Source organism: Peromyscus eremicus, chromosome 3 (genome assembly GCF_949786415.1).
Source record: "Peromyscus eremicus chromosome 3, PerEre_H2_v1, whole genome shotgun sequence".
Lineage (NCBI taxonomy): Eukaryota > Metazoa > Chordata > Mammalia > Rodentia > Cricetidae > Peromyscus > Peromyscus eremicus.
This window is the reverse complement of record NC_081418.1, coordinates 90,030,197-90,053,517: the sequence shown is the minus strand read 5'-3', so window position 1 is coordinate 90,053,517 and position 23,321 is coordinate 90,030,197. Positions and strand designations below refer to the sequence as shown.

The following is a 23,321-nucleotide window of genomic DNA, read 5'->3' as shown; positions in this document are numbered from 1 at the left end:
TGCAGGTATAGCCATGATGGCCATAACTTCTAGCAAATGAGTGATTACAGAATCAGCTTTTTCAGAACACAAAGCAGTTGCCCATTGAAATACTGAATAAGTATCAATGGTGTGGTGTACATATTTCAATTTTCCAAATTCTGCAAAATGAAACACTTCCCTCTGCCAGATTTCATTCCTCTGAGTACCCTTTGGGTTACATCCTGCTAATAATGGCGTTTGATTGTAGAAGGAACAAGTAGCACATTTCTTTACTATTTCTTTGGCTTGTTGCCAGGTTATGGAAAAATCCTTTTTTAAACCTATACTATTGACATGATGTTTTTTATGAAATTCTGAGGCTTCCAGCACATTTCCTATCAATAATTTATCAATCTCATCATTGCCTTGTGCTAGAGGGCCTGGCAGACCAGTGTGGGATCGGATGTGAGTTATATATAAAGGATGACTCCTTTTCTTGATTGTATCTTGTAATTGAATAAATAGTGAAGTTAATTCTGAAGCATCAGGGATAAATTCTGCAGTCTCAATATGTAATACTACTCTTTCAGCATACTGAGAGTCAGTTACTATGTTGAGAGGTTCTGAAAAATCCATTAATACCAATAGAATAGCATATAATTCTGATTTTTGAACTGAATTATAAGGACTTTGAACCACTTTACTTAAATTTTCGGATTTGTAACCTGCCTTTCCTTGTTTGTTGGCATCTGTATAAAATGTAAGAACTCCAGATATGGGTTTTTCCCATACAATTCGAGGCAAGATCCAATCAGCTCTCTCTATAAGATCATTTCTATCACTTTTGGGATATTTGCTGTTAATTTCTCCCAAAAAATTACTGCAAGCTTTTTGCCAAGGTTCACTTTCTGTCCATAATTTTTCAATGTCCTCCTTAGTTAAAGGTATGACAATTTCTGCTGGGTCTATTCCTGCTAATTGACGAAGTCTCAATTTTTCTTTCCAAATCAAGTCAGAGATTTTTTTCCACATAAGTTTTTAATTTTTTTATTTGGTTTATTTGGTAGAAATATCCATTCCAATATAATATCTTCCCTCTACATTAATTTTCCTGTAGGAGAACGCCTAGAAGGTAAAATAACCAAAATGCAATCCAGCTTTGGATCAATACAATCCACGTGCCCTTCATGTACTTTCTTTTCTACCAAGGCCAATTCTTTCTCAGCTTCAGGTGATAATTCCCTTGGACTATTTAAGTCCTTGTCACCTTCTAAGGTTTCAAACAAATTATTCAGTTCATCATTTTTTACCCCAACAATAATTCGTAGATGAGAAATGTCTCCAAATAATCTTTGAAAGTCATTAAGTGTCTGTAGTCGATCTCTCCTAATTTGCACCTTTTGAGGTCTAATTTTTTGTAGCTCTATTTTATATCCTAAATAATTAATAGAATCACCTCTTTGTATCTTTTCAGGAGCAATTTGTAATTCCAAGCAAGGCAAAATTTTATTTACTTCTTCAAACATTCTTTCTAAAGTATTTGCATTTGAGTCAGTTAGTAAAATATCATCCATATAATGATAAATTATAGATTTAGGAAATTTTTATGTACCACTTCCAATGGCTGTTGTACAAAATATTGGCACAGAGGTGGGCTATTCAACATTCCCTGTGGGAGGACCCTTCATTGAAATCTTTTAACCAGTTGAGAATTATTAAAAGTAGGCACTGTGAAAGCAAATCTGTCTTTTTCTTGTAAGGGTATTGAAAAGAAACAGTCTTTTAAATCAATAACTATGAGAGGCCATCCTTTTGGTAACAGAGTAGGCAAAGGAATTCCAGATTGTAGAGAGCCCATTGGCTGAATTACTTTGTTAATTGCTCTAAGGTCTGTTACCATTCTCCATTTACCAGATTTCTTTTTAATAACAAATACAGGAGAATTCCAAGGGCTGGTTGATTCTTCAATATGCTGAGCATTTAACTGTTCTTCTACCAGCTCTTCTAAAGCCTGGAGTTTCTCTGTTGTTAAAGGCCATTGCTGAACCCATACAGGCTTGTCTGTTGACCATTTTAAAGGCAGAGCTGTCAGTGTTTTTGGAAGATCATCAGTTATTGTGCCCTGTTCTTGTATAACATGGATGGCTGGTGACCACTCATTAGAATAATATCTTCTAATACTTCTCTCAGAAACAGCACAGTATTCTGCTGACCCATAGAGCAGTGTATGTGGCTACTGAGGAATCCTTTGGCTATATGTACAGGCATTTGACTTGACCCTAGTAAGGCCTCTATTCTCCCATGCAGATGCCTGTATGAGCTTTTCTAGAATAGCCCTCTCCTCCTGTTTATGTTAAAGATCCTGAAAGGTTCTTCTTCTTATGCTGCTGCTACCTGAGATTCAGAAGGGCAGTTGTAATCAGTGGGTAACATAGTTCCAAAGCTCAGTTAGCACTCACTTGAGGAATGGATGTGCTGAACAAAGCTAATCAGTTGTTCATCAGACACTATTGAGAATACTGTGTGATAGTAATCACTTCTGCTGCTGAAGTTGCTGAGGACTCATTTCTTAGCCAGACACCTGGTATGTCATGAAGTCAATTGACACTGTCAGTGTGCTATGTTGATATTCGGCGTTTCAGGATTTTAAAGGAAATCCCAGATTTTAATCAGTGATGGTGACGAGGGGCAATACTTTCCCTGAGGCTTTGATTTAATGTAATCAGATTATATTGTCACGTTGTTTGCATGAGTGATAGTCTTATACATAAACTCATCTAGACACATGTACTCCAGGAAAACAAACACTTTCTCTCTAGTCCCAATCTAGTCTCTCTAAAATGAAGGTCTTAGATATCAGATAATTTCTTCCTCAAAAATAAAGTAATGAACTATAAAACAGTAAATACTTGGTCAGTTTCTTAAGGGAGTCTTAATTTCTTAGTGACTACTGGGGGCCAGATGGAATTCAGATGCCCCATAGTTTGGGAACATTGACGACACACATGGACTGGTGGCTAATATTGATTGTCAACTTGACACATCTTGGAAGGGGGAACCTGAAGTGAAGAACTGGTTCGTTCAGACTGGCCTGTGGATGTGTCCATGTGCATTTTTATGATTGATAATTAATTCTGGAAGGCCTAGCTCGTTGAGGGCAGTACCAAAACTAGGAAGGTAGACCTGGGCTGTATAAGAAAGCCAGCTGACTATGAGCATGGAAGCAAGCCAGCAAGCAGTGTAGCTCTATGGTCTGTTTCAAGATTCTTCTGCCTTGAGTTCATCCTCTAGTTTTCTGTGATGATGGACTGTAATTTGCAAGGTAAAATTAACCCTTGTGAGTTTGGGAGAGTGTTTTATCACCACAATTAAAAACAAAACTAGAACACAGTGTAACTTACTGTTATCTATGCTCTTTTTAATGTGGCCTGGTAATCTATTATTTCTCAATGCCCTTTTAGTTCTGGAACTCCATTGCAGATCATGTGCCTGAATGACAGCACCTGGTTGCTATAAAACCACAAAGAAGACCTTGAAGAATTCTAAATGAAAAACTCTGATAATAACATCTAAACACACCAATTACTGAACAGATTTTAATGCCCTCTCTAGAACTTTCAATCTTTTCAATCATCTCTGCACAGATGACAACCATGAAGGACAAGGAATACCTGGCTTAGATGCTCTCACTTTGACCTATGCTGTAGGAGAGGAATGGATGTCTGTGATACCCCAGATGATGGGGGGCCTTTAATGAGGAAGAGTGACAGCTACTGCTAGGTACCTTCGTGTCCTCCTGTTGGAAGCTAGCTTCCAATACAGTACATTTCCTCCTCAACATACCCCATACAAAGGTCTCTCTGGCCATGAGTGTCCTAGCCTTTCCAGAGGAGTCCTAAGAAGACTGTATGCTCTCCACAGCTTCCTTTCTACCTCCTGGTCCCCTCACCTGCAGACAACCCTGGATAAGAGGAATTTTTCTTTAAAATATGGGTTCAAACCCAAATCAATTTTATCACACATCCCTGGCCCTCTCCACACCTGCAACTTATAGTTTTCATGGTGAATCCTAGGCAGGTGCATGTGGATAGTATCTCCATCTCTTCCACAGTATAAGAATTGCCCTTTCCTCGCCTGGTATCCCCAAATCCCCAGTGGCCAGTAAATATTTGAGAATAAGGCATTTATTTGAATCTTAGGAGCCAATTTCCTTTCCCTTGTCATTCAAAAAATTGACCCTTTTCAAAAATAAAAACTTGTTTTTTTAATTAATTTTGAGTTGACAAAAATGCCTAGTCTCTGCCCTTCCTTTTCAATTCTTCTACACATCTATCTATCTATCTATCTATCTATCTATCTATCTATCTATCACCTGTCTGTCTGTCTATCATCTGACTATATATCTACCCATCCATGGATCTATGGTTCGATCAACCTACCCTCCTATCCCTTTTATCACGGACTTTGATGGACTGACCCACAGATCAGACTTTGGTCCCATTTCCTCTATTTTTATGGAATGTGGTATATGTTTTGTGCAGGGCTTCTCCATGAAACTTTGGCTAGCTGAAACTCCAGACCTTTCTAGGATTCAAACAAAGTATAACTAAATCTACCTGTTCATGAACAGACCACTGATTAATACTTTAGTGGCTTTTTTCTCAATAGTACTTTATTAAATTATAAGTTTCATAATTATTATAAATTCTAAAGGGCATCTGGATTCTTCAGAGAAAAACAATAAGAAAAATTATGTATAACAGAGTGAAATAAATATTCTAAATTGGGCTGACTAACAACTAGTAAGAATCCCGGGGTATCGTATTAGAAAACCATTCCTAGATTTAACACCCTCTGTGATAATTATTCTTTCCTATCCTTGGAACCAGATTTTAAAGTCCCAAGAAACGATTTACATCTTACATAAGCAGCAGGGACATCAGAGCTGCCAAGAACGTCCACTCCATGGTGCTATTGATGGCAAAATTTAAATTATTATAAATCTATTAGAAAGGAGAGGCATTGCTGGTTCATTATTGTATAGATTTAAGGCATGAGCATCTCATTAACCTATGCCAATATGTTAAACAGGCCATTCGGTGCAATAAAATGCAATTTGGTTTGAGTGCCTAAGAAAACCCCACACAGCGGCCTCCATTTAACTGTATTTCATTCTTTCCCTCGTGTGTTGTTAGAGCCTGGACAGAATGGGAAAAAAAGGTGACTCTGATGAGTTTAATTACCATTTTACATGTTTATAATTAGGAAGGGGATTATGTAGAATGTCTGTAGATAAAAGTGACTTTTTTTTTTTAGTAGACTCCAGACTGAAGCCCAGTTGCCATGCATTTGTTATTATAGAAAATTGGTTTCCCCCCTGCCAAGTTTTCCTTACTGAATGAGGTTGCCTGTTGGGTGAATTGAAAGGCTCCATCACACCTCTGGGATAACAGGCTTGCTGATATCTCTTATCACTGGCTTATGTGCTCTGTGTTGTTCCTTCACCTAGTGACACTTGATAAGCACTGTGCCTCAGCCACCTGTGTGAGAGTGTCTTCAACAGAACCGAAGTCCCATAATTCAGAATGGAGCACACCTTACTTTTCCTAGACATATGTGTGCTCATTTGTATCTCAAGATTACAAAGGGACAGCCTGTTTAGATATACTGTGACTTGACTATGAAAAATTCCTTCAGCCTACTAGCATTCTGATCTATGCTTCCTATATGTCAGTCTTTCAGAATCCACATGCCTCTCTCAGAAGCCTGCATTTGCCAGGACTTCCGTATCTGACTCTTCACGGTTTATTTTTTAGTTACTTTTCTTTCTTTTTTTCACTTTTCTTTATTAAGAAATTTTCTACTCACTCTACATACCACCCAAAGATCCCCCCTCCTCCCTCCTCCCACCCTCCAGCCCTCCCTCCCTAGCCACCCCACAACCCCCATATCAAGATCTCCCATGGGGAGTCAGCACACTGAGCCTAGGCAGGTCCAAGCCACTCCCCACTGCACAAAGGCTGTGCAGGCCTCACACCATAGTCACCAGGCTCCCAAAAGCTTGCCAACGTACCAGGGACGGATCCCAATCCCCCTGCCTGGGTGCCCCCCAAACAGTTTGAGCCAAACAACCATCTTCCGTATCTAGAGGGCTTAGTCCAGTCCCATGGGGGCTCCACACCCACTAGTAGTCTTTTCACATATTTTAAATTTATTTTTTACTTAGTATACAAGACAATGTGTTTCATTATGACTCACTCATACAGTGTATCCTTATCCTTTGTTCTCATCTACCGTTGTCCTACCTGACCCTCCTTTGTCTGACAGACCAACCTTTTCTGTGCATTCATCTCATAAATATTCCATTATTCTTTCATGTTTCCCCTTCCCACTCCCCTTTTGACCTTCTCCTCCTCTCATGATCTCCTTCTAACTTTCATGTCATATATATATATATATGTTTATATATATGTTTATATACCTATATATGTATACATACACACATTTATACAGGTTGATTATAAATTTAAATCTGGGCCCTGAATATTAGGTAAAATATGGATCTTTTATCTTTTTATATCTGGATTCTTCCATGGGTATATAACTGCTAGACTCTAAGACAACACCTACAGAGATACATGCTCATGTTTACAGTTTCCTGTTCATAAGAGCGAAGATATAAAAGCAGTCTAAATGTCCATCCCCAGATGGACAGATAAAGAAAATGCAGTTCATTCACAAAATAGAATTTTACTCAGCTGTGAACAAGAATGAAATCACATTTGCAAGAAAATGTATGGAGCTGGAGATGTTCAGTTCCCACAAAATAAACCAGATCCCTTTCATGTTTAAAAACTTTTGACTTTGAGAATGACACTGTCCTGTAGCTTATCCACTCAGGGCCGGGTTTTTAGCTGATTTCTACAAAGATCACCAGACAATGACTCCGTGGATTATTCTTTGAAGTTTTTAAATATTTACTGATAATTTTTGGCATTATACATAAAAATGTATATAATATACTTTATTACATTCACTTCCATTACCTTCTCTTGTCTCCTCACAGTGAACGCTTCATATCCCTAACTGCCTCCCCCTTCTACATGTCATCATTTTTAATGCATATGTCTGACTCACTTGAGATTCAAGGTGTTTGCATGAGCATAGTGGGAGCATATTTATCTGAGACCCCAATTTACCAGTGCCTATTTAACTGAAGAAAACATCTCCCCCTTCTCCAACAGCCATTGACTGCCAGTCAAGGAGAAGATAGGCCTCATGAGTCCATTCCCCAATTCTTAAAGGAATATTAGTAGACCTGACATTGTGCAGGTAACTGCAGATGCTGTGAGCCATGTCATGTTTAGGGGGCAGCATTATTTAACAGCTCTTCTCCCAATCCTTCATGTCTTACATTCTTTCTCCCCCATCTCCTCCAATGTTGTCTGGACCTTGGAGTATAATATAGACGTCCTGCTCAGAACAGGGCAACCAATAGTCACCTATTCTCAGCCCTTCATTTTAATCCAGTCCACAGGGATCACATGGAGACTGTTACCAGTTGTTACCAGTTCCACATCATATTAAAATTCAGGTTGTTTGACAGATGTGGAAAACTTTAGTGCCTCCAAATACTTCACATATTATTTGAGACAGTTGTGGTGAAATTGATAGTTCAGGTCCAATGGGACTAAGGAAAGCCCGGCCGAGGGAGGTTGTGGGAATCTGGAGGCACACACATCATTAGGTTGGCATGGCTGCTGTCATTCTGCCGACTGCCACTCCACTCTACTGGATGCCACCTGCAAGTGACAGCAGCATTTGAATTCCACTTGCTTCCAGATGGATGTTGTCTCCTCTTTACATGGCAATGCCAAACTGTGTAACTCAGCTTGAGTCCCGGATTTAGCAGTCTTGACAAGAGAGGCTGGAGATTCTGTCTTTACAAATTTTTCAGCTTCCCAGGAGTTTCTGCAACCTAGGAGAGCTAGGAGAATTTGTCTTAAATTTTTATACCCCTTTCCTCATGTGTGAGTATCCTTGGTGTTTCTACTTTATATTGGAATTCTATATTCCTTACCACAAGCATAATTCAGTAAAATACACCATGGAGAGGATTTGTGTGTGCTTTGGGAATTCAGTCTCTAGTTTCATTTACATAAAATATTTTTAGTTATGTTTATATGTGTGTGTGTGAGAGTACATGCATGTGAATTCAGGTACCTGTGGCTGCCGAGGTGCAAGGTCCACCAAATCAGGAGTTATAGGTGGTTGTGAGCTACCCAGAGTGTGTGCAGGGGGCGAAACTCGGGTCTCTACAAGAGCAGTATGTGCTTTTTACTCTCAACTCACCTCTTAGGTCCCTGTTATATAAATTTTGGGGAAAAATGCTGTTTTCACTATAGGTGATTATTAGGTATGATTTTGCCTACTGTTTCGATGTTAGTACATATTCATGCTTTCTTTACAAGTTACCATTTATAGCATGTTTAATATTTAAGTACTATTTTCTAATTAATATGCTGTGTATTTTTTAAATTCAGGTTGAGGAGGCTCTGGAAGCTGTCAAAAATGCTACAAATGAGCAAGATCTTGCAAACCGCTTTAAAGAGTTTGGAAAAGAAATGGTGAAACTGAACTATGTGGCAGCAAGGCGACAACAGGTGGGAAGGTTTGGAAATGTTGCTGGGGACGGGTGAGTCTAAGTAACTGTGTCTCTGTAAGCCTGAAACATGGACCAGTTGCATCTGCTTGTGACTGAATGCTCCAAGAACCTATCACAAAGTCTGTGTCCTGCTTTGACTGTTGGTGCCTCCACATGGGGCCCTGGGTACTGTCTGGTTACTGCCTATGAATAGATCACAGACTACCAGTTCTCAGTGATGAGAACAGGTTTCGTGTCCCACCACACTTGAACCTTCTGTCCAGTGACTGAGGTCAAATGAAAAGAAAGCAGACTGAGATGTGGTGCTGTACACTCTTGGATGTCACGGTTTGCTCCCAAACTGAATCTCTTAGTTCTATGTAAACCAGATGATGCATGCACAGGATACATCATCACACATGCAGCAAAACGTTCATAAAAGAGAAGGAAGCATGGACAGAGTGAGAAGAAGAGCAAGTAGGAGAGACAAAGAAGAGGGAAGAAAGGACACTGGTGACAAGCAGCCATAACAATGGTGATGGATGACCTAGGATCTGCCCTATATCCCCTCTGTCAGGACATAGATCCCCTAGTTTTAGCTGTTTGTGGGGTGCCTTTGGAATTCCCAAAGAGTATCCAAAGAGATCATTGTTCCCAAAGAGTATCATTATATTCTAAAAAACAAACAAGCAAACCAACAGAGGAAACATCTCTGTACTTGGGGGCATCTGTTACTGTCGTCTCCACCAGTCCTCTCGACTACTCCCAGAATTTTTCACATTTGGAGGAACACTATAATATCTTTCACCAACTGAAAAGTTTTATCCCCAAACAGCAGTTGAGTATCCACTCTATTCCTGGCTGAAGTGATGCTGGGATGACAGATGTCCAGTATGGAGCAGGCACTTACACAGGACTTTCATTTGTGTGGTTATTTTTAGTTTTACCTATATAAATCTCCGTTGCTTGCTGTCTGTCCAGTGGGTAATTGTTCTTAAGTGTGTGGAAGTGGGGGGGGGTGGCTAGATGGCATTCTCTCAGTGAAACAACTCATTCCAGTGCTTGGATAGCAGAGAACCAAGAGGAAGGCAGGGGAGAGGGAAGTTAGAAATGCAGGCCATGGTATCTGGTCTTGTTACAGGGCGTTTAGATCTTATTGTAAACAGGTTCCAAGTCCAGTATCCACAGCTAAGCTTTACATATTAGCATCAATAATTGTCAATAGTTTGCTGAAAAAGAAACAGAGTTGAAGAGAAGCAGACAGTAGAAGGGTGTGAGTGGACTCGATAGTGGGCAACAGTGGTCTCCATTAGTGAGAAGCAATGAAAGTGGGGGAAAGATATAGGGGATGAAATATATTTTGAAAAGCTGTCTCTGCTCCAGAGGTGAGAAGTGCGTGACTGACAGCAGCGAGTTTCCTTCAAAGCTCTGGTGTAAGCAAATAAGTAGAAGGCAGTAGTTTGATTGGCATGAGGAAGATTGAAAGAGCCCTAATTAGGGTTAGAATTCAACATGTGATATTCACAGGCATGGCTTTGAGATGCTTAAAACATCCACACTGAAGTATCAGACAGAAGGGAAGTAGCAGGCTGGAGACTGAAACAGATTGTTGGTGAGGAGCTGGTATCAGACCACCGATGATATGGGCATTCCTATGAGAAATCTAATAATACAGCTCAGGGTTTTCTCCAAAATGCCTTCTTTTAATTACCCACTAATTCAGACTTCTACTGTAACATTTAGCAAAAAGAAATAAAGCCCACTCAAAAACACAATGCTAACTTTTCAGCATATGGCATTTTCCTCCTCCTTTTGACAAAGTCACTGCAACTCTATGATCGTTACCATGTGCACCTCGTTATTTGGTTTCATCTTTTCCCCCTGGTCTTGATCAAAATCAGGCCTCACACATTCGGGGCAAGGGCTCAGTCAACATTTATCTTATGGTTTGTACTTGTAAGAAACAATTTGCTTGCCACAGTTAAGTTAAAGAAAACTTCTGGAAGTGAGAGTGAAGTGGAATGGATACATGAAGTAATAATGTTGGATTTCCTGTTTTATAAATGTAATTAAACAGGAGCAAACAGGCCTTAGGTGACTGATTTCAGGTTTTCCATTTGCTGAGAGCAAATCCTATGATGTCTAAAGCCCACTTAACTTGGTGGTTTCCTGGGGTTTGCATTCCTTCAGTGATATTTGTGTATTAAATGTCTCTTAGCTGGCAGACACTGTGCTGATGATTAAAGAGTCAGCAATATCAAGATAGACAGGGCCCACTATGAGAGAAACTATGGGGGAGCGATGCACGCTTACAAAGTCATTATAGTAATGTCCGATGAGCGCTGATGACAGGGACAAGGGTGCAGGGTCTTGTGGAATAAGACACCTTGGTGGATTGGTTAGTAACTTGGTTTTAAAAAGCTTGGTTTTAAAAAACTTGGTTTTAAGTCAGCCACTGACTTAGACATCTCACAAAGAAAGAACAGTTTGGAGTCACTCTGGCAGCTACAAATTGCACAGGGAAGGAGGGGTGTTTCGAAAATCCACAATGTGTCCATGTGCCTGAGGCTGCAAGTATCCCTGCAAACACTTGTACACAAGCCTTATGCATGTTCCACTTTTTCACAGGAGCTGAAGGACCCTCACTGTAGGGATGAAATGGCCGCTGCCCGTGGAGCCCTGAAGAAGAATGCCACCATGCTGTACACAGCCTCCCAAGCCTTCCTCCGCCACCCAGATGTTGCTGCTACCAGAGCCAACCGAGATTATGTATTCAAACAAGTCCAAGAGGCCATAGCTGGAATTTCCAGTGCCGCTCAGGCCACCTCACCCACCGATGAAGCCAAAGGCCATACGGGGATTGGCGAGCTGGCTGCAGCCCTGAATGAGTTTGATGTAAGCACCTGGCTGATACCTACAGAGTGTACACTTACCCCCACCACACACACACACATATACATCTATATGTACTATATATACAGTATACATATATGTGCATGAAAGGATACCATAATTTACATAATTTAAGGGATACCATAAGTTACAGGCACATAATAGTATATATTGATTTTCTTCTAAGAATTTTTTGACAGGAAGATAAACCATATGGATGTTATTGGAAATCTAAAATATTGGGAGAACCTCATATACTAATCTTTACAGAATATAACAACCATGTTTAAGAGATATGATCACTGACAGGTAGAAGGAATACCTCACCTCCAAGTCATTTGGGTAATCAATTTCATTATAAAGGGGATAAATGTTATAAGCTGCTGGCGTTAGATTGCATCTATACTCTGTCTCAGTGGGAAATTGCCCTCAATACCTTCAGTTTAAGTCAGTGACAAGCAAACCCTACTACCCTAAACCCTACATGGGAATCTAGTCTTTATTTGCATGCCTCCTCTCAGGATTTGCTGGGTGCAAATCCCATGAAAGACCTACCTCCTGCATCTGCTCTTGCTGATGGAATATCCTAGAAGGGGACACAGGAGACCTCCTATGCCTGAACCATGGCCTTGCATGTAAGTGCATGAGAGGGTGTAGTCGTCAGCAGCCAAGGATGAAAGCACACCTCCAAGATCAGATATGAATGGGCTCATCTGTGCAGTCATTTAAGCACCAGCATGTGATCCTGCACACGCTGAAAAAGACATGGAGACTCAGAAATCCCCATGGTCTGCATTCATGAGCATTTTGTTACACAGTGGAGATGGGAACGGTAGAAAAAGGGATAGAACAGAATTCACAAGAGAAAAAAAAAACTCTGTTACTTAGAAGCTGCTGAAAAAGATGGAGGCTTGCTCTTAGGGGAGTGGACATGAGCTTTTGGCAGGAAATATTCATTAGCTAGTGGCTAGAAGGGAGAATCCTGAGGAAAGAAGTGTGTGCCCAAGGTGTGAGGTGGAGAATATTGTTGAGGAATAATTGTAATACTGTGTATTCTGGAGGCTCTGAGATCTTTTCTTCTCTCTTAATTCAACAGTCTCTGTGAGTGTGTAGATGGACACATTCTTATACATATACTCATATTCATAAGTACATATATATTCACTCACACCAAATAGTGACTTTATAGGATTTTTAAAAAGGGCTTATTTTTAATTATGTATGTGTTTGTGTGTCTCTGTGTGAGTATGTGCACGTGAGTGTAAGAGCCTACAGAAGCCAGAGGATCTCTATCCCCTGAAGCTGGAGTTACAAGCACTTGTGTGTCACCCAACATGAGTGCTGGGAACCAAGCTTAGGTACTCTACAAGTGCAGCATGTGCTTTGAACTGCTGAGCAATCTCTCCAGTCCATTATCAGGTTTTATGTAAGAATTAAATCTGAATTTAGTAATAAATTGAATTAATTTATTACAGAAATGGGGACTCAGCACTATCTAATCCCACGTGCAACACTTCAGCAGGTAGCTCTCCATTTTTCAAAATGAATCAAGTTTAACATAATGTTTGTAAAACTTTCATGAAAATCAGTAAAGCTGTTCACTTTATTTTGTTCCTTATTTTAATTTCCTCACATGCGCTACAATACACCAAATATAGATGTGCAGTGCCAAAATAAGAACAGATTTTCTCTATTGATGGTCAGACTTCACTCTGTGGTGAATAATTCTGTGACACAGCACAGGAAGACCATTGACTCTTTCAGTACTGTCCAGGCAAGAGCAATAAAAATGCTGATAGATTTTTCAAGCTCATTAAAGTGATGATAAAGATTTTTTTTCTGGAGTAAGAAAAATGCATAAAACAATATATTAAGAAGGAAAAGAGTAGATCATGCATTCAAACATTAATACATGGTATATTGCTACTTTAACTTAAATGCAAACTGAAACAAAAATGTCTCACTTTTAAAACAGTAAAAAGTCACAAATAATCTAAAATGCAAAAATATTTTTTTAAATAGGGCATAAGAAAAATTAGTTAAGAAGGGATTTGTTGCTTAGCCAAATTTGATTCCATCCTTTTTGTTATATAATCATTTCTTTTGTGATTGAATAGTAAGCCGGGAAAAGTAGTGGGAAGAGAACACGGAACTCGCTCACAACAGACCCGTCAGCTGCTGCCATCTTCTGTTCAGCAGTGGGATGGCTCCAGTCCCCTTCTTTCCTTCTGGTTCCAGACCCTTGTTAACTTCAGCTTTCACCAACAAGCATACCACTTGAAGCATCACTGTGATTTTGCAAAAGGCTTCAGATTCATAAAACCAAATTTGAGGTCATCTAGGAAGACTCAAATTGTGAAGTATGTCCACAGCTTGAACCTTTAACACCTTTCATTTACCACAGCATTACCTTCTTATTTAGGGTGCAAAAGGCCTCAGGGAATTAGACATGAGTATAGCAGACTGATTAATCTGTTGATTTAATTTCATTAGTTCAATGAGTTATGGATTAATTCATTTCATTGATCATAATGTTAACTAAGGACATTATGTATTAATGAAACAACTTTGAATTATGTTAATGACTCGTACCCACCAGTACTTTATTACTAGTGGTTGTTTGTTTGTAAGCAATGAAAATTATGTAACAATGACCCAATGTTTTACACTTTATTTTCAAAGGTTAACGAAAATTAATGTGTGTAGCTATCTGAGCTGCAATCCAGAACAGCAGCCTCCTCCTAACAGCTGCTCCCTGGTAAATGAAAGTTGTTTTCAGAACTTTCTGGCCAGTACCAGTGTTACTATTAAATTTTTAAAGGAATACACTATAACTAATTACTTGCAGATTTTCAGTAATTTCTTATGTCAATAAACCTAGATCCCTTAATATTTGAAATTCTTTCATTAAAAACAATAGACTGCTTCTCTTTATGGAACACTTATAAATGGGATGAGAGTTTGTTTGGTCTTTGTTATTCTCCAGGTATTCCATGCTTGAAATCAATTTAGAATTTATAGGCACTTTCTCTAAAAACTCCATGCTGTTTGCAGAATGTGTTAGTCAGCCTCCTGTAGCTGTAACAACATACTTAAAATAATCTTCACAAAAAGGGAAAGTTTGGGGTAAGCAAAATGTCTCAGTAGTTAGGAGTACTTGCTTTTCTTTCAGATGACCAAAGTTAGTAGTTCCTAGCACCCAAGTCGGGTGGCTCACCAGTACCTGTAACTCCAGCTCTAGGGGACCTGATGCTCTTCTGGACTTACAGATAAAGATAGAGACATTAAAAGAAAACTAATAATTTTACAAAAGGAAAGACCGATTGCTTTGGCCTCCATGTTCAGAAGTTTTAGTGCCAGGCTAATTGGATTCTTGTTGGAGCCTGCGATGAGGCAGTAAAGAATGGCAGGAGCACGTGATGGAACAAGATGTTCACCTCAGCACGATAAGTAAGTGAAAAGGAGAGAGGAGAGACCAAGGACCCCATATCCCTTCAAGGACATACCCACCAGTCAACTGCTTATTGTGCCAGCATGAGGAGCTGAATTCAAAGGCCAGTATCCATGTAAAGAGACTAGACCAACAATGTACACCTGGAACCTCAGCACTGTTGATGGGAGTTGTGGGTAGACACAGGAAGAGTCTTAGAGCTTACTGACCACCTGGTCCAGCTGATTCAGGGAGCTCCATGTTGAGTGAAGACCCTATCTGAAAAATTCAAAAACAAAATAATGAAAAGGTAGAGAATGACTGAAGAAGATACCAGATGTTGTCCTCTGGCCTGCACATTTGCACACACACACACACACACACACACACACACACACACACACACACAAACTTTATAGTTACTCTGAATCACGGGAAGTTGATATTTTTTACCTCCATCTGTTTAAAACCATAGGATTGGTTTGCAAGGAGGTTAGAATTAGGACTCAATGCTTGGTCACCTGTCTTCTGTCACCACCAAGCCTGAATATATATATATATATATATATATATATATATATATATATATATATATATATATATATATATATATATTAAAAAAAGAAAGAAAGAAAAAAATCAATGCAGTGATTGACAGAGAAAAATAATCAAGGTCCAAAAGCAGTATTGTAACAATTAGAAATTGCCAAGAGAGCCTCTAATCATGTGGCCACAAAAGTAAAATGATTGCTGATCAATGGGAAAATCATCAGGGTTTCGATCGTGGGAACTGGAGGAAGTTAATTCAGTTCCGTGACAATGTCCACTGAGGAATTCTGTGCAGATTACTTTCAACAAGTGTAGCAGGAGTCTTAAAAGTTGTTACTAATAAAATCAAACCTGAGGCCAGTTATTGGGGTGAATACTGGAAGGTCAGAGAGGTAGAACAAGCCACAGCTAACCTCACCTGGCAAACTTCTCATTTGATCTTGTTTCCTCAGACTGGAAACCTCTGTGTCCTCATATCTGAATGGCTCTCAGCTGAACTGTGCTGCTAGAAGTCTGAAAGCTTAACCAGCCAAATGCTTCTAGTTCCTGGTCCTCACAACTTATATATCTTTCTGCCTTCTACCATCACTCCCTGGGATTAAAGACTCACTCCCTGGGATTTAAGGCATGTGTCACCATGCCTGGCTCTTTCCAATGTGGCCTTGAACTCACAGAGATCCCAGATGGATTTCTCCCTCTGGAATGCTAGGATTAAAGGCGTGAGTGCCACCATTTTCTAGCCTCTGTATCTAGTGGCTGTCTGTTCTCTGACCCCAGATAAATTTATTAGGGTACACAATATTTTGGGGAACACAATATCACCACAAACAAGTAATGGTTTCTCATGTGTAAGTCAAATTACAAGATCAGCTTTGATTGCTGGGAAACTTTAGAGAGTGGAGATAACCTTAGAAGGTAATGCAGGATTTTTTATTAAGTTGACCATGCTCCTGCCCATTACAGGGGAATGGCTCAATTTCCAGGTCAGCCAGAGCTAGAGTGAGATCTCACTTTAAAAAAAAAAAAAAAAAAAAAAAAAGGAGAGTGGAAGAGAACACTCCAGATGATTTATGTAATTATTTTGTGTAAATAAATGAAATGAATATACTTTGGGAAACTTTATCCTTTAATTCCTTATCTATAGAGGCTATCACTGTGAACATGGACATTGATGCTATTCATGAATCATATTTTCATGAATTCATAAATTTAAGTATGGATTTAAATTCATATTTAAAATAAAAAACTATTTCTCTCTTTAAAAATATGGGGTTTTTTTGGTTGTGAGCCTAGCCTTTAACGGCTGAGCCATCTCTCCAGCCCTGGGAGGAGGGGACTGGACCTGCCTGGACTGAGTCTACCAGGTTGATCTCAGTCTGTGGGGGAGGCTTTGCCCTGGAGGAGGTGGGAATAGGGGGTGGGCTGGGGGGAAGGTGAGGGGGGTGGGAGGGAGGAGAACAAGGTAGTCCATGGCTGATATATAGAACTGAATTGTATTGCAATATATATATATATATATATATTTTTTTTTTCTACATTGGCCTTTAACTCATTATGTGACATAGGTTGACCATAACCTCACAGCCCTCTTGCTTCAGCCTCCTTAGTGCTAGGATACATCACCATCCCACCTCAAACAAAACTGTCAAATAACCAAATTACTTAAAATAAAAGGGGCCAGAGACATGGCCCAGCAGTTAAGAGTGATTGCTCTTCTTGCAGAAGCCCTGAATTCCATTCTCAGCCCCCATGTCACATGACTTGCCACTGCTGTAACTCCAGCACCAGAAAAGCTGACACCTTCTGGCCTCCACAGGCATCTACACTCACATCTGCAAACACACGTAAACCAGAAAACGAAATCAGTCACTTGTATATTTAAGTACTTATTATTTTAAATAAAATTGTGAGTGGTTCATTGACCTCCCCTATGGTTAGCTTTTTCCATGACTTTGTTTTCCATTTGTCTGATGGATAATCTCTCATTCTGACATGCTTCATTTCTTCTTTTCATGTTCCATGCTGTGTGTTCCATGCCTACACAAAAATGAACCTGTGATTGTTTTTTGTTTTTTTTTTTTTGTTTTTTGTTTGTTTGGGCTGCATTCTATCATCTGCCATTTCTTTTCTTTCACTTTCAAAGCTTGTTCAGTAGGTTCTGGGCTCTTCCCCTGTCCCCTGACAGCCCAAAGCTTCAGTATACCACCTCTACTTTGGCCCCTCCCACCCTGTGACACTCTTCCAAGTTGCTTCCAGCACTGTCTTCACTCAGGAAATCTATGTGCATGCCTTTCAAGAGTTTTAATGCTTCCACTTGGGGATAAGGGACACTGTGGTACTGACCATGCGGCATCTTGCTTTGTTTTTACTACTGCTGTGCCTTGTAAGATGCCCTCTGAGGTGGAGAATTGAGACAATGTATTCTCAATCACATAGAAGTGAATTGTTACCTAAACATCCAAAGTGCATATAAGTTGTCCTTAGTTTTTCACACCCATTTTTACTCCTTTAGACTTTCCTTCCCATTTTTATTGTTGTGTTTTTTCAGTATTTTTTTTTTATTCTTGATTAAACTGTAATTAGTGTTTCTGCTTTGTTGTTCAATGGATATGAGTGCTTGGGATTAAGTATCATCAACAGAGACAGGCCAGGAAGATAAAAGCAGCTCTGCCTGAAAAGAACCAGGACCTGGGCCATAATGCTGCTACTGTCGTTTGGGTAGGTGGGTAGGTAGGTGAGCAGGGAGCATTATTGTGCTGTAGTAGTCACTGACCAAAGGCTATCCCCTCTCTAGGCTTCTTCCGTGCTCATGATTGTTATCTAGCCCCACCCTAAAAAATGTGGTTCAGTACAGGGTTTCAATCGCAGAAGCTCATTTAAGAAATGTGCCCTTAAGCTGGGCGGTGGTGGCACATGCCTTTAATCCCAGCACTCGGGAGGCAGAGCCAGGCAGATCTCTGTGAGTTCGAGGCCAGCCTGGGCTACCAAGTGAGTTCCAGGAAAAGGTGCAAAAGTACACAGAGAAACCCTGTCTCGAAAAACCAAAAAAAAAAAAAAAAAAAAAAAAAAAAGAAAGAAAGAAAAAAGAAATGTGCCCTCACAGAACACAGAGAAGAGATTTCTGGATGTCTATGACTATTCTCAACTCCAGACTAGATTTTGGAGACCTGGAGTTAAAAGGTAGTTTCAGTAGAGAATGGAAATTCTTTTTAGCTAAGTTAGGTTAGGGGTTCAGATACATGACCTCAGTGATTTCTGTTGAAAGAGTCTGAAGAAGTTAAGATCTTTTTGAGTAATGAAGTAATCTTCTTTTCTATTGTTCCAAAGACCAAATAGATGTCATATGGGCACTCTGGTCCCCCTAGGAGCTGTGAACCAAAGCTCTGGACAGATCACAGATTCTCAGAATCTCTGGATTTTGGTTTTCTACTACCACAAGGAAAGATGAATATATTTCCATAGAGATAAGAACTTTTACAATAAGCTCCTTTTCCAATCCCTTCTTGGTTATATCCCTTCATTTGTCATAGCAACCAAGTTGTTTCTTTACTAGGAGGCTTCCACACTACATATCTCCTTTGACATCATTCTGGGGACAACATCTGGGAAACCCCACATTAAGTGGTGAAGATCCTTAATTAGTTTCATTCTAATTAAGCTACATAAGAGTGAAGAGAGAGGAGAACAGAAGGTCCTATCTAAATACTATAAATGTATTCATGAGGGAAGTGCAAGCTGGAACTGCTTGAAAGCAATTAGCAAAGTAGAGGACAGATGCATAAAAATGAAAGCCAGTAAACAACCCTAGGACCATGCCCTGAATTAGGACAATTTACTGTTCCTGGTACATGCCTTTGAGAATTCCTCAGCTAGCCGGAGCTTTGGCTCATGGCTCCTTGAGGGACTGGAGCATCCGTAGGAACATCTATCCAGTCTGTAAAACAATGGAATAGGGGGTTTATTGCACTACTCAAAAAGTCTTAGCATCTTTAGGATCCTTCATCAGAGATCTTTGAGGTAATAGATGTGAGCCCCTGACCTAGCTTTACCTAGACAGCAGGGTGAAGGATTTTCTCTCTGAGTAGTGCCAATATTCAACACATGCATTGTTGTCCTTACTGCATTTGCTTTTCTTTAGTACCTCTATCAATAGCTTTTAATCACACTCTCTGACATCTGTCCATCAAAATGAATGGGCATCATAAGAACTCTGGGACCCTGAGACAAGTGCAGGCCTTGGATTCAGGAGCCTGGCGACTTACTCCAAAATCTAGATAACTGTGTAGTCACAGGTACTGAGCTATTTTGTGCTTCAGTCTTAGTGTAAAGTTTAGCTGTAAGATAGCTTAGATCTTTCACAGAGAGTGAACAGGGTAGAAATGAGATATAATGTCAAAGATGTACAGTTCGTAAAAGAGAAAATGCTTACTTAGTAGAGATAGTTACTACAGAGCATTAATGCATTGTATGCATTTGGGTGAATAATGTGCTATTAAATTGTCTGTGTAGTTAGGGATTTAGCTTAGTGGTAGAGTGCTTGCCTAGCAAGCGCAAGGCCCTGGGTTTGGTCCTCAGCTCTGGAAAAAAAAACAAAAGAAAAGAAAAAAAAAAGGCCCAGGTTCAGTTCCCAGCACCTACACAGTGACTCACAACCACCTGTAACTCCAGTTTCAGGGGATCTGAAACATCTTCTGGTCTCTTTAGGTTCCTTCACAGACATGGTGCACAGAAACTCCCACAGGCAAACACACATACAAACAACATCAACAACCTTTAAAAACCTTAAAAAAATTGTCTGTGTATGTGTGTGTGTGCGCGCGCATGTGTGCAGTGTGGGAAAGGAAGGGTGGAACAGTGGATGGATTCCTTAAGGAAATGATCATGAGCTGTAAACAAAGGTTAAGAATAAACTTTGAAAAGAATAGATTTAGTTCTTATTTGTTTGTGTGTGTAAGCACACACATGCATGCATGTGTTGCATTTAGGAGCACACAGAAGGCAGAAGAGTAGATTGAATTCCCTGGAGCAGGATTTAGAGGTGTTTGTGAGCAGCCTAATATAGGCGCAGGCATCTGAACTAGGGTACTCTGCAAGATCAAGTACCCTTAACCTTGGACTGTTATCAAATGGCTAAGCATGTATGCAGATCTATGATTTAAAAATTGATAACAAATTCCACATCTGTAATTTTCTAATTTAGGCTAAGCTGTTGCTTTGAGCTTCTTCAATGTGCTGGTATGCTCATTCAACTTATCTTTAAAAGAAATTGTTTTCGTATTTGTTTGAGATATAGCCTCACTCTACAGCCCCTGGTGGGATTCCCGTTCGTTTGGACCTTCTGTGTGCTGGGGTTACAGGAATGTGCCATCATACCTGATTCTTACATAACATCAAAAACAGAACCAAACAAATGAATAAAAACAATAAGAAAACACAGTATGAAAAACTTACTGCAGGATTCAGCAATTCTCAGCTGCTTGCCTTCTCTAGATGAAGTGCTTTTCAATCTACCTGCTCCTCCTTACTCACTACAGCCCATGTAGTTAAACAGTGTTCTAGCATTCTTTATCGTACACTGACATCTGGTGGCCAGACACTACAGTGGTACCTTGTATCCTTATCAATATAGACCACGATTTAAGTACATACTAGGGTCCAAATCCCAGAGATGCAAGTATCTATACTACCTCATGGTGGACTGGCCTCAGAAAGTGTTTGATCCGCTTTGTACTTACTATTATGAAATATAAGTACTTAATACTTTCTGTGTCTAGAGGCATGGAATAATAGTTAAGATTGGTGTAGCTCTGAATGGAGAGCCTTTCAGGGAAGCCTGGATGGAGCAGAGGGTGGCTGTGGGACATAGATGACCAAGTTTTATTAGACAATCCTCTTCCCTGCCTTTTATCCTCTAGACTCCCTCACCAGGTACAATCACCCATAATTCAAAAACTATGCGGTGGGATGCAGACTCCTCTCACCTTGCTTCTGAATGACTTTTCTTTTCTAAAGATTTATCTACCTCAGTATAAGTTATGACAGAAGTGTTTACTTTCCTATGCAGCAGAGAGGGTGGAGGTAAACACACACACACACACACACACACACACACACACACACACACACACACACGTTTGTGCATGCATGTTTGAGTGTGTGGAATGTTCATGCATGCTTGTCTTGGTGTACATTCATATATGTGGAGATCAGAGGATAGCTTCCAGTGTTGATTCTCAGCCACCTTCTCATTTTTTTTTGTTTGTTTGGGACAAAGTCTTTCATTAGCCTGGAGCTTTGCCAAGTCATCCATGCTACCTGAGCCCTGAACTCCAGGGACCTAACTATTTCCCATATTACCATCTTTGGGATTACAGGCATGTGTTTTCTTTTTGTCATGTGAATTCCTGACAGTCCAAGCTTGTGTTCTCACACTTGAGAGGCAAGTGTTTTACCAACTGAGCCATCTCCAAAGTTCAGTAGTTATTTACTCTTCTGTCAATGCTTTTTTCTCCAAGGAAATATTCCTGAGTAATTTAATTTTATCTTGGACATTTCAGTCCTGAAAGGGGATTATGTGAATTACTGAGTAAATAGGAGAATGAGAATTGGAATAACATTTTAATAATTACCACTTAAATCCTTGTTTCCCTGCCTTTCAAGCTTTACATAAAATTATTATACTTCCAATCTTCTGTCCTTTTACTAGAAAAAAAAGTGTAAGAATCTGTATGTTTCATGAGTAATTAATTTTCTCTTTTGAGAAAATTGGCAGGTTTTATTTTTGGCATTAGTACACCTTTATTTCAAATAATTAGTGCTAAATGAAACCCCAAATGCTAATGTAGTTGATGAATGTATTAAAGATTGTCCACATGGGACAAACAGTATAATTTTGATTATCACTGATTTATTAGTTGTGTTTCAATACTGGGAACCACATGATAGCTTTTGTCTAATGAAGTGATTATGGAAAAGCACGTCGTCTATTTAAATAGCTCAATTATTCAGACTTGGGCTTGTCATGTGATCTCTTACATTATTAGTGCTGATCTTCTAATTGTTTTAAACTTACTTTTACTTACATGTATGTGTGTGCCTGCTTGTTTGTATGTGCAGCAGGAGCACACAGAAGTCAGGAAGGGGTATAAGAACCCCTGGAATTACAGGCAATTGTGAGGTACCCACAATGAGTGCTGATGTTCAAACTCCTCTAGAAGAGGAGCAAGTATTCTTCACTGGTGGCCCATCTCTCCATTTCCAACAGTGTTAAGCTTCGATGAGCACTCCAGGGATCAATCTTTTTATGCTCTTCCTATGGGGTAGGTGTACTATCCTAATAATATACTGTAAATATGTTAAGTAGTCATTCACGTCTTTTAAAATTTAATTTGGCTCAGTGGCACAGAACACCTACTCACACAGCATACTTTCCTCCTACTTGTTTCCAAAACTTGGTATTTCGATTTCTTTTCAATCAAATTCATTTAGATGCTTCTTACACTTGTTTTTCAGTAATGAATTAGGGATATTTTATTATTGCTTATCAAGTCCCTTCATTTCTCCAAAATTTCTGATTTCCTAAATTTTTTGGTAATTCATAAGTCATTGTCCTAAAGCTGTAGAAAAACACTCCCCCCTTCCCAGGTCCACATATAAACAGTAGACTCACCCCATTACTGGGAATATAGCTCTGTAATGTAGGCCACCGTGGTTATCCTGGTCATACTAGCAAGTGCTAGAGAGCAGAGCACAGTATGGAACAAATAGAAATGTTTGTCTTTTAGTCCTGCTCTGCATCTTTCCATTCATGATCTTGTTTCTCCATCTACTACACAATTTCAGTAG

The 23,321-nt window shown here is 39.6% G+C and overlaps 1 protein-coding gene across 4 annotated transcripts in view; it reads left to right on the top strand.

The window, feature by feature from the left end:
• Ctnna2 (catenin alpha 2) overlaps window positions 1-23,321 on the top strand; it is a 1,136,313-nt gene that overhangs the window by 347,957 nt on the left and 765,035 nt on the right. For all 4 annotated transcript variants that reach the window (XM_059258010.1, XM_059258006.1, XM_059258007.1 and 1 more), the window contains 2 exons: window positions 8,505-8,624; window positions 11,234-11,500. In XM_059258010.1, coding sequence (XP_059113993.1) covers window positions 8,505-8,624; window positions 11,234-11,500 — 387 coding nt within the window. The remainder of the gene's footprint in view (window positions 1-8,504; window positions 8,625-11,233; window positions 11,501-23,321) is intronic.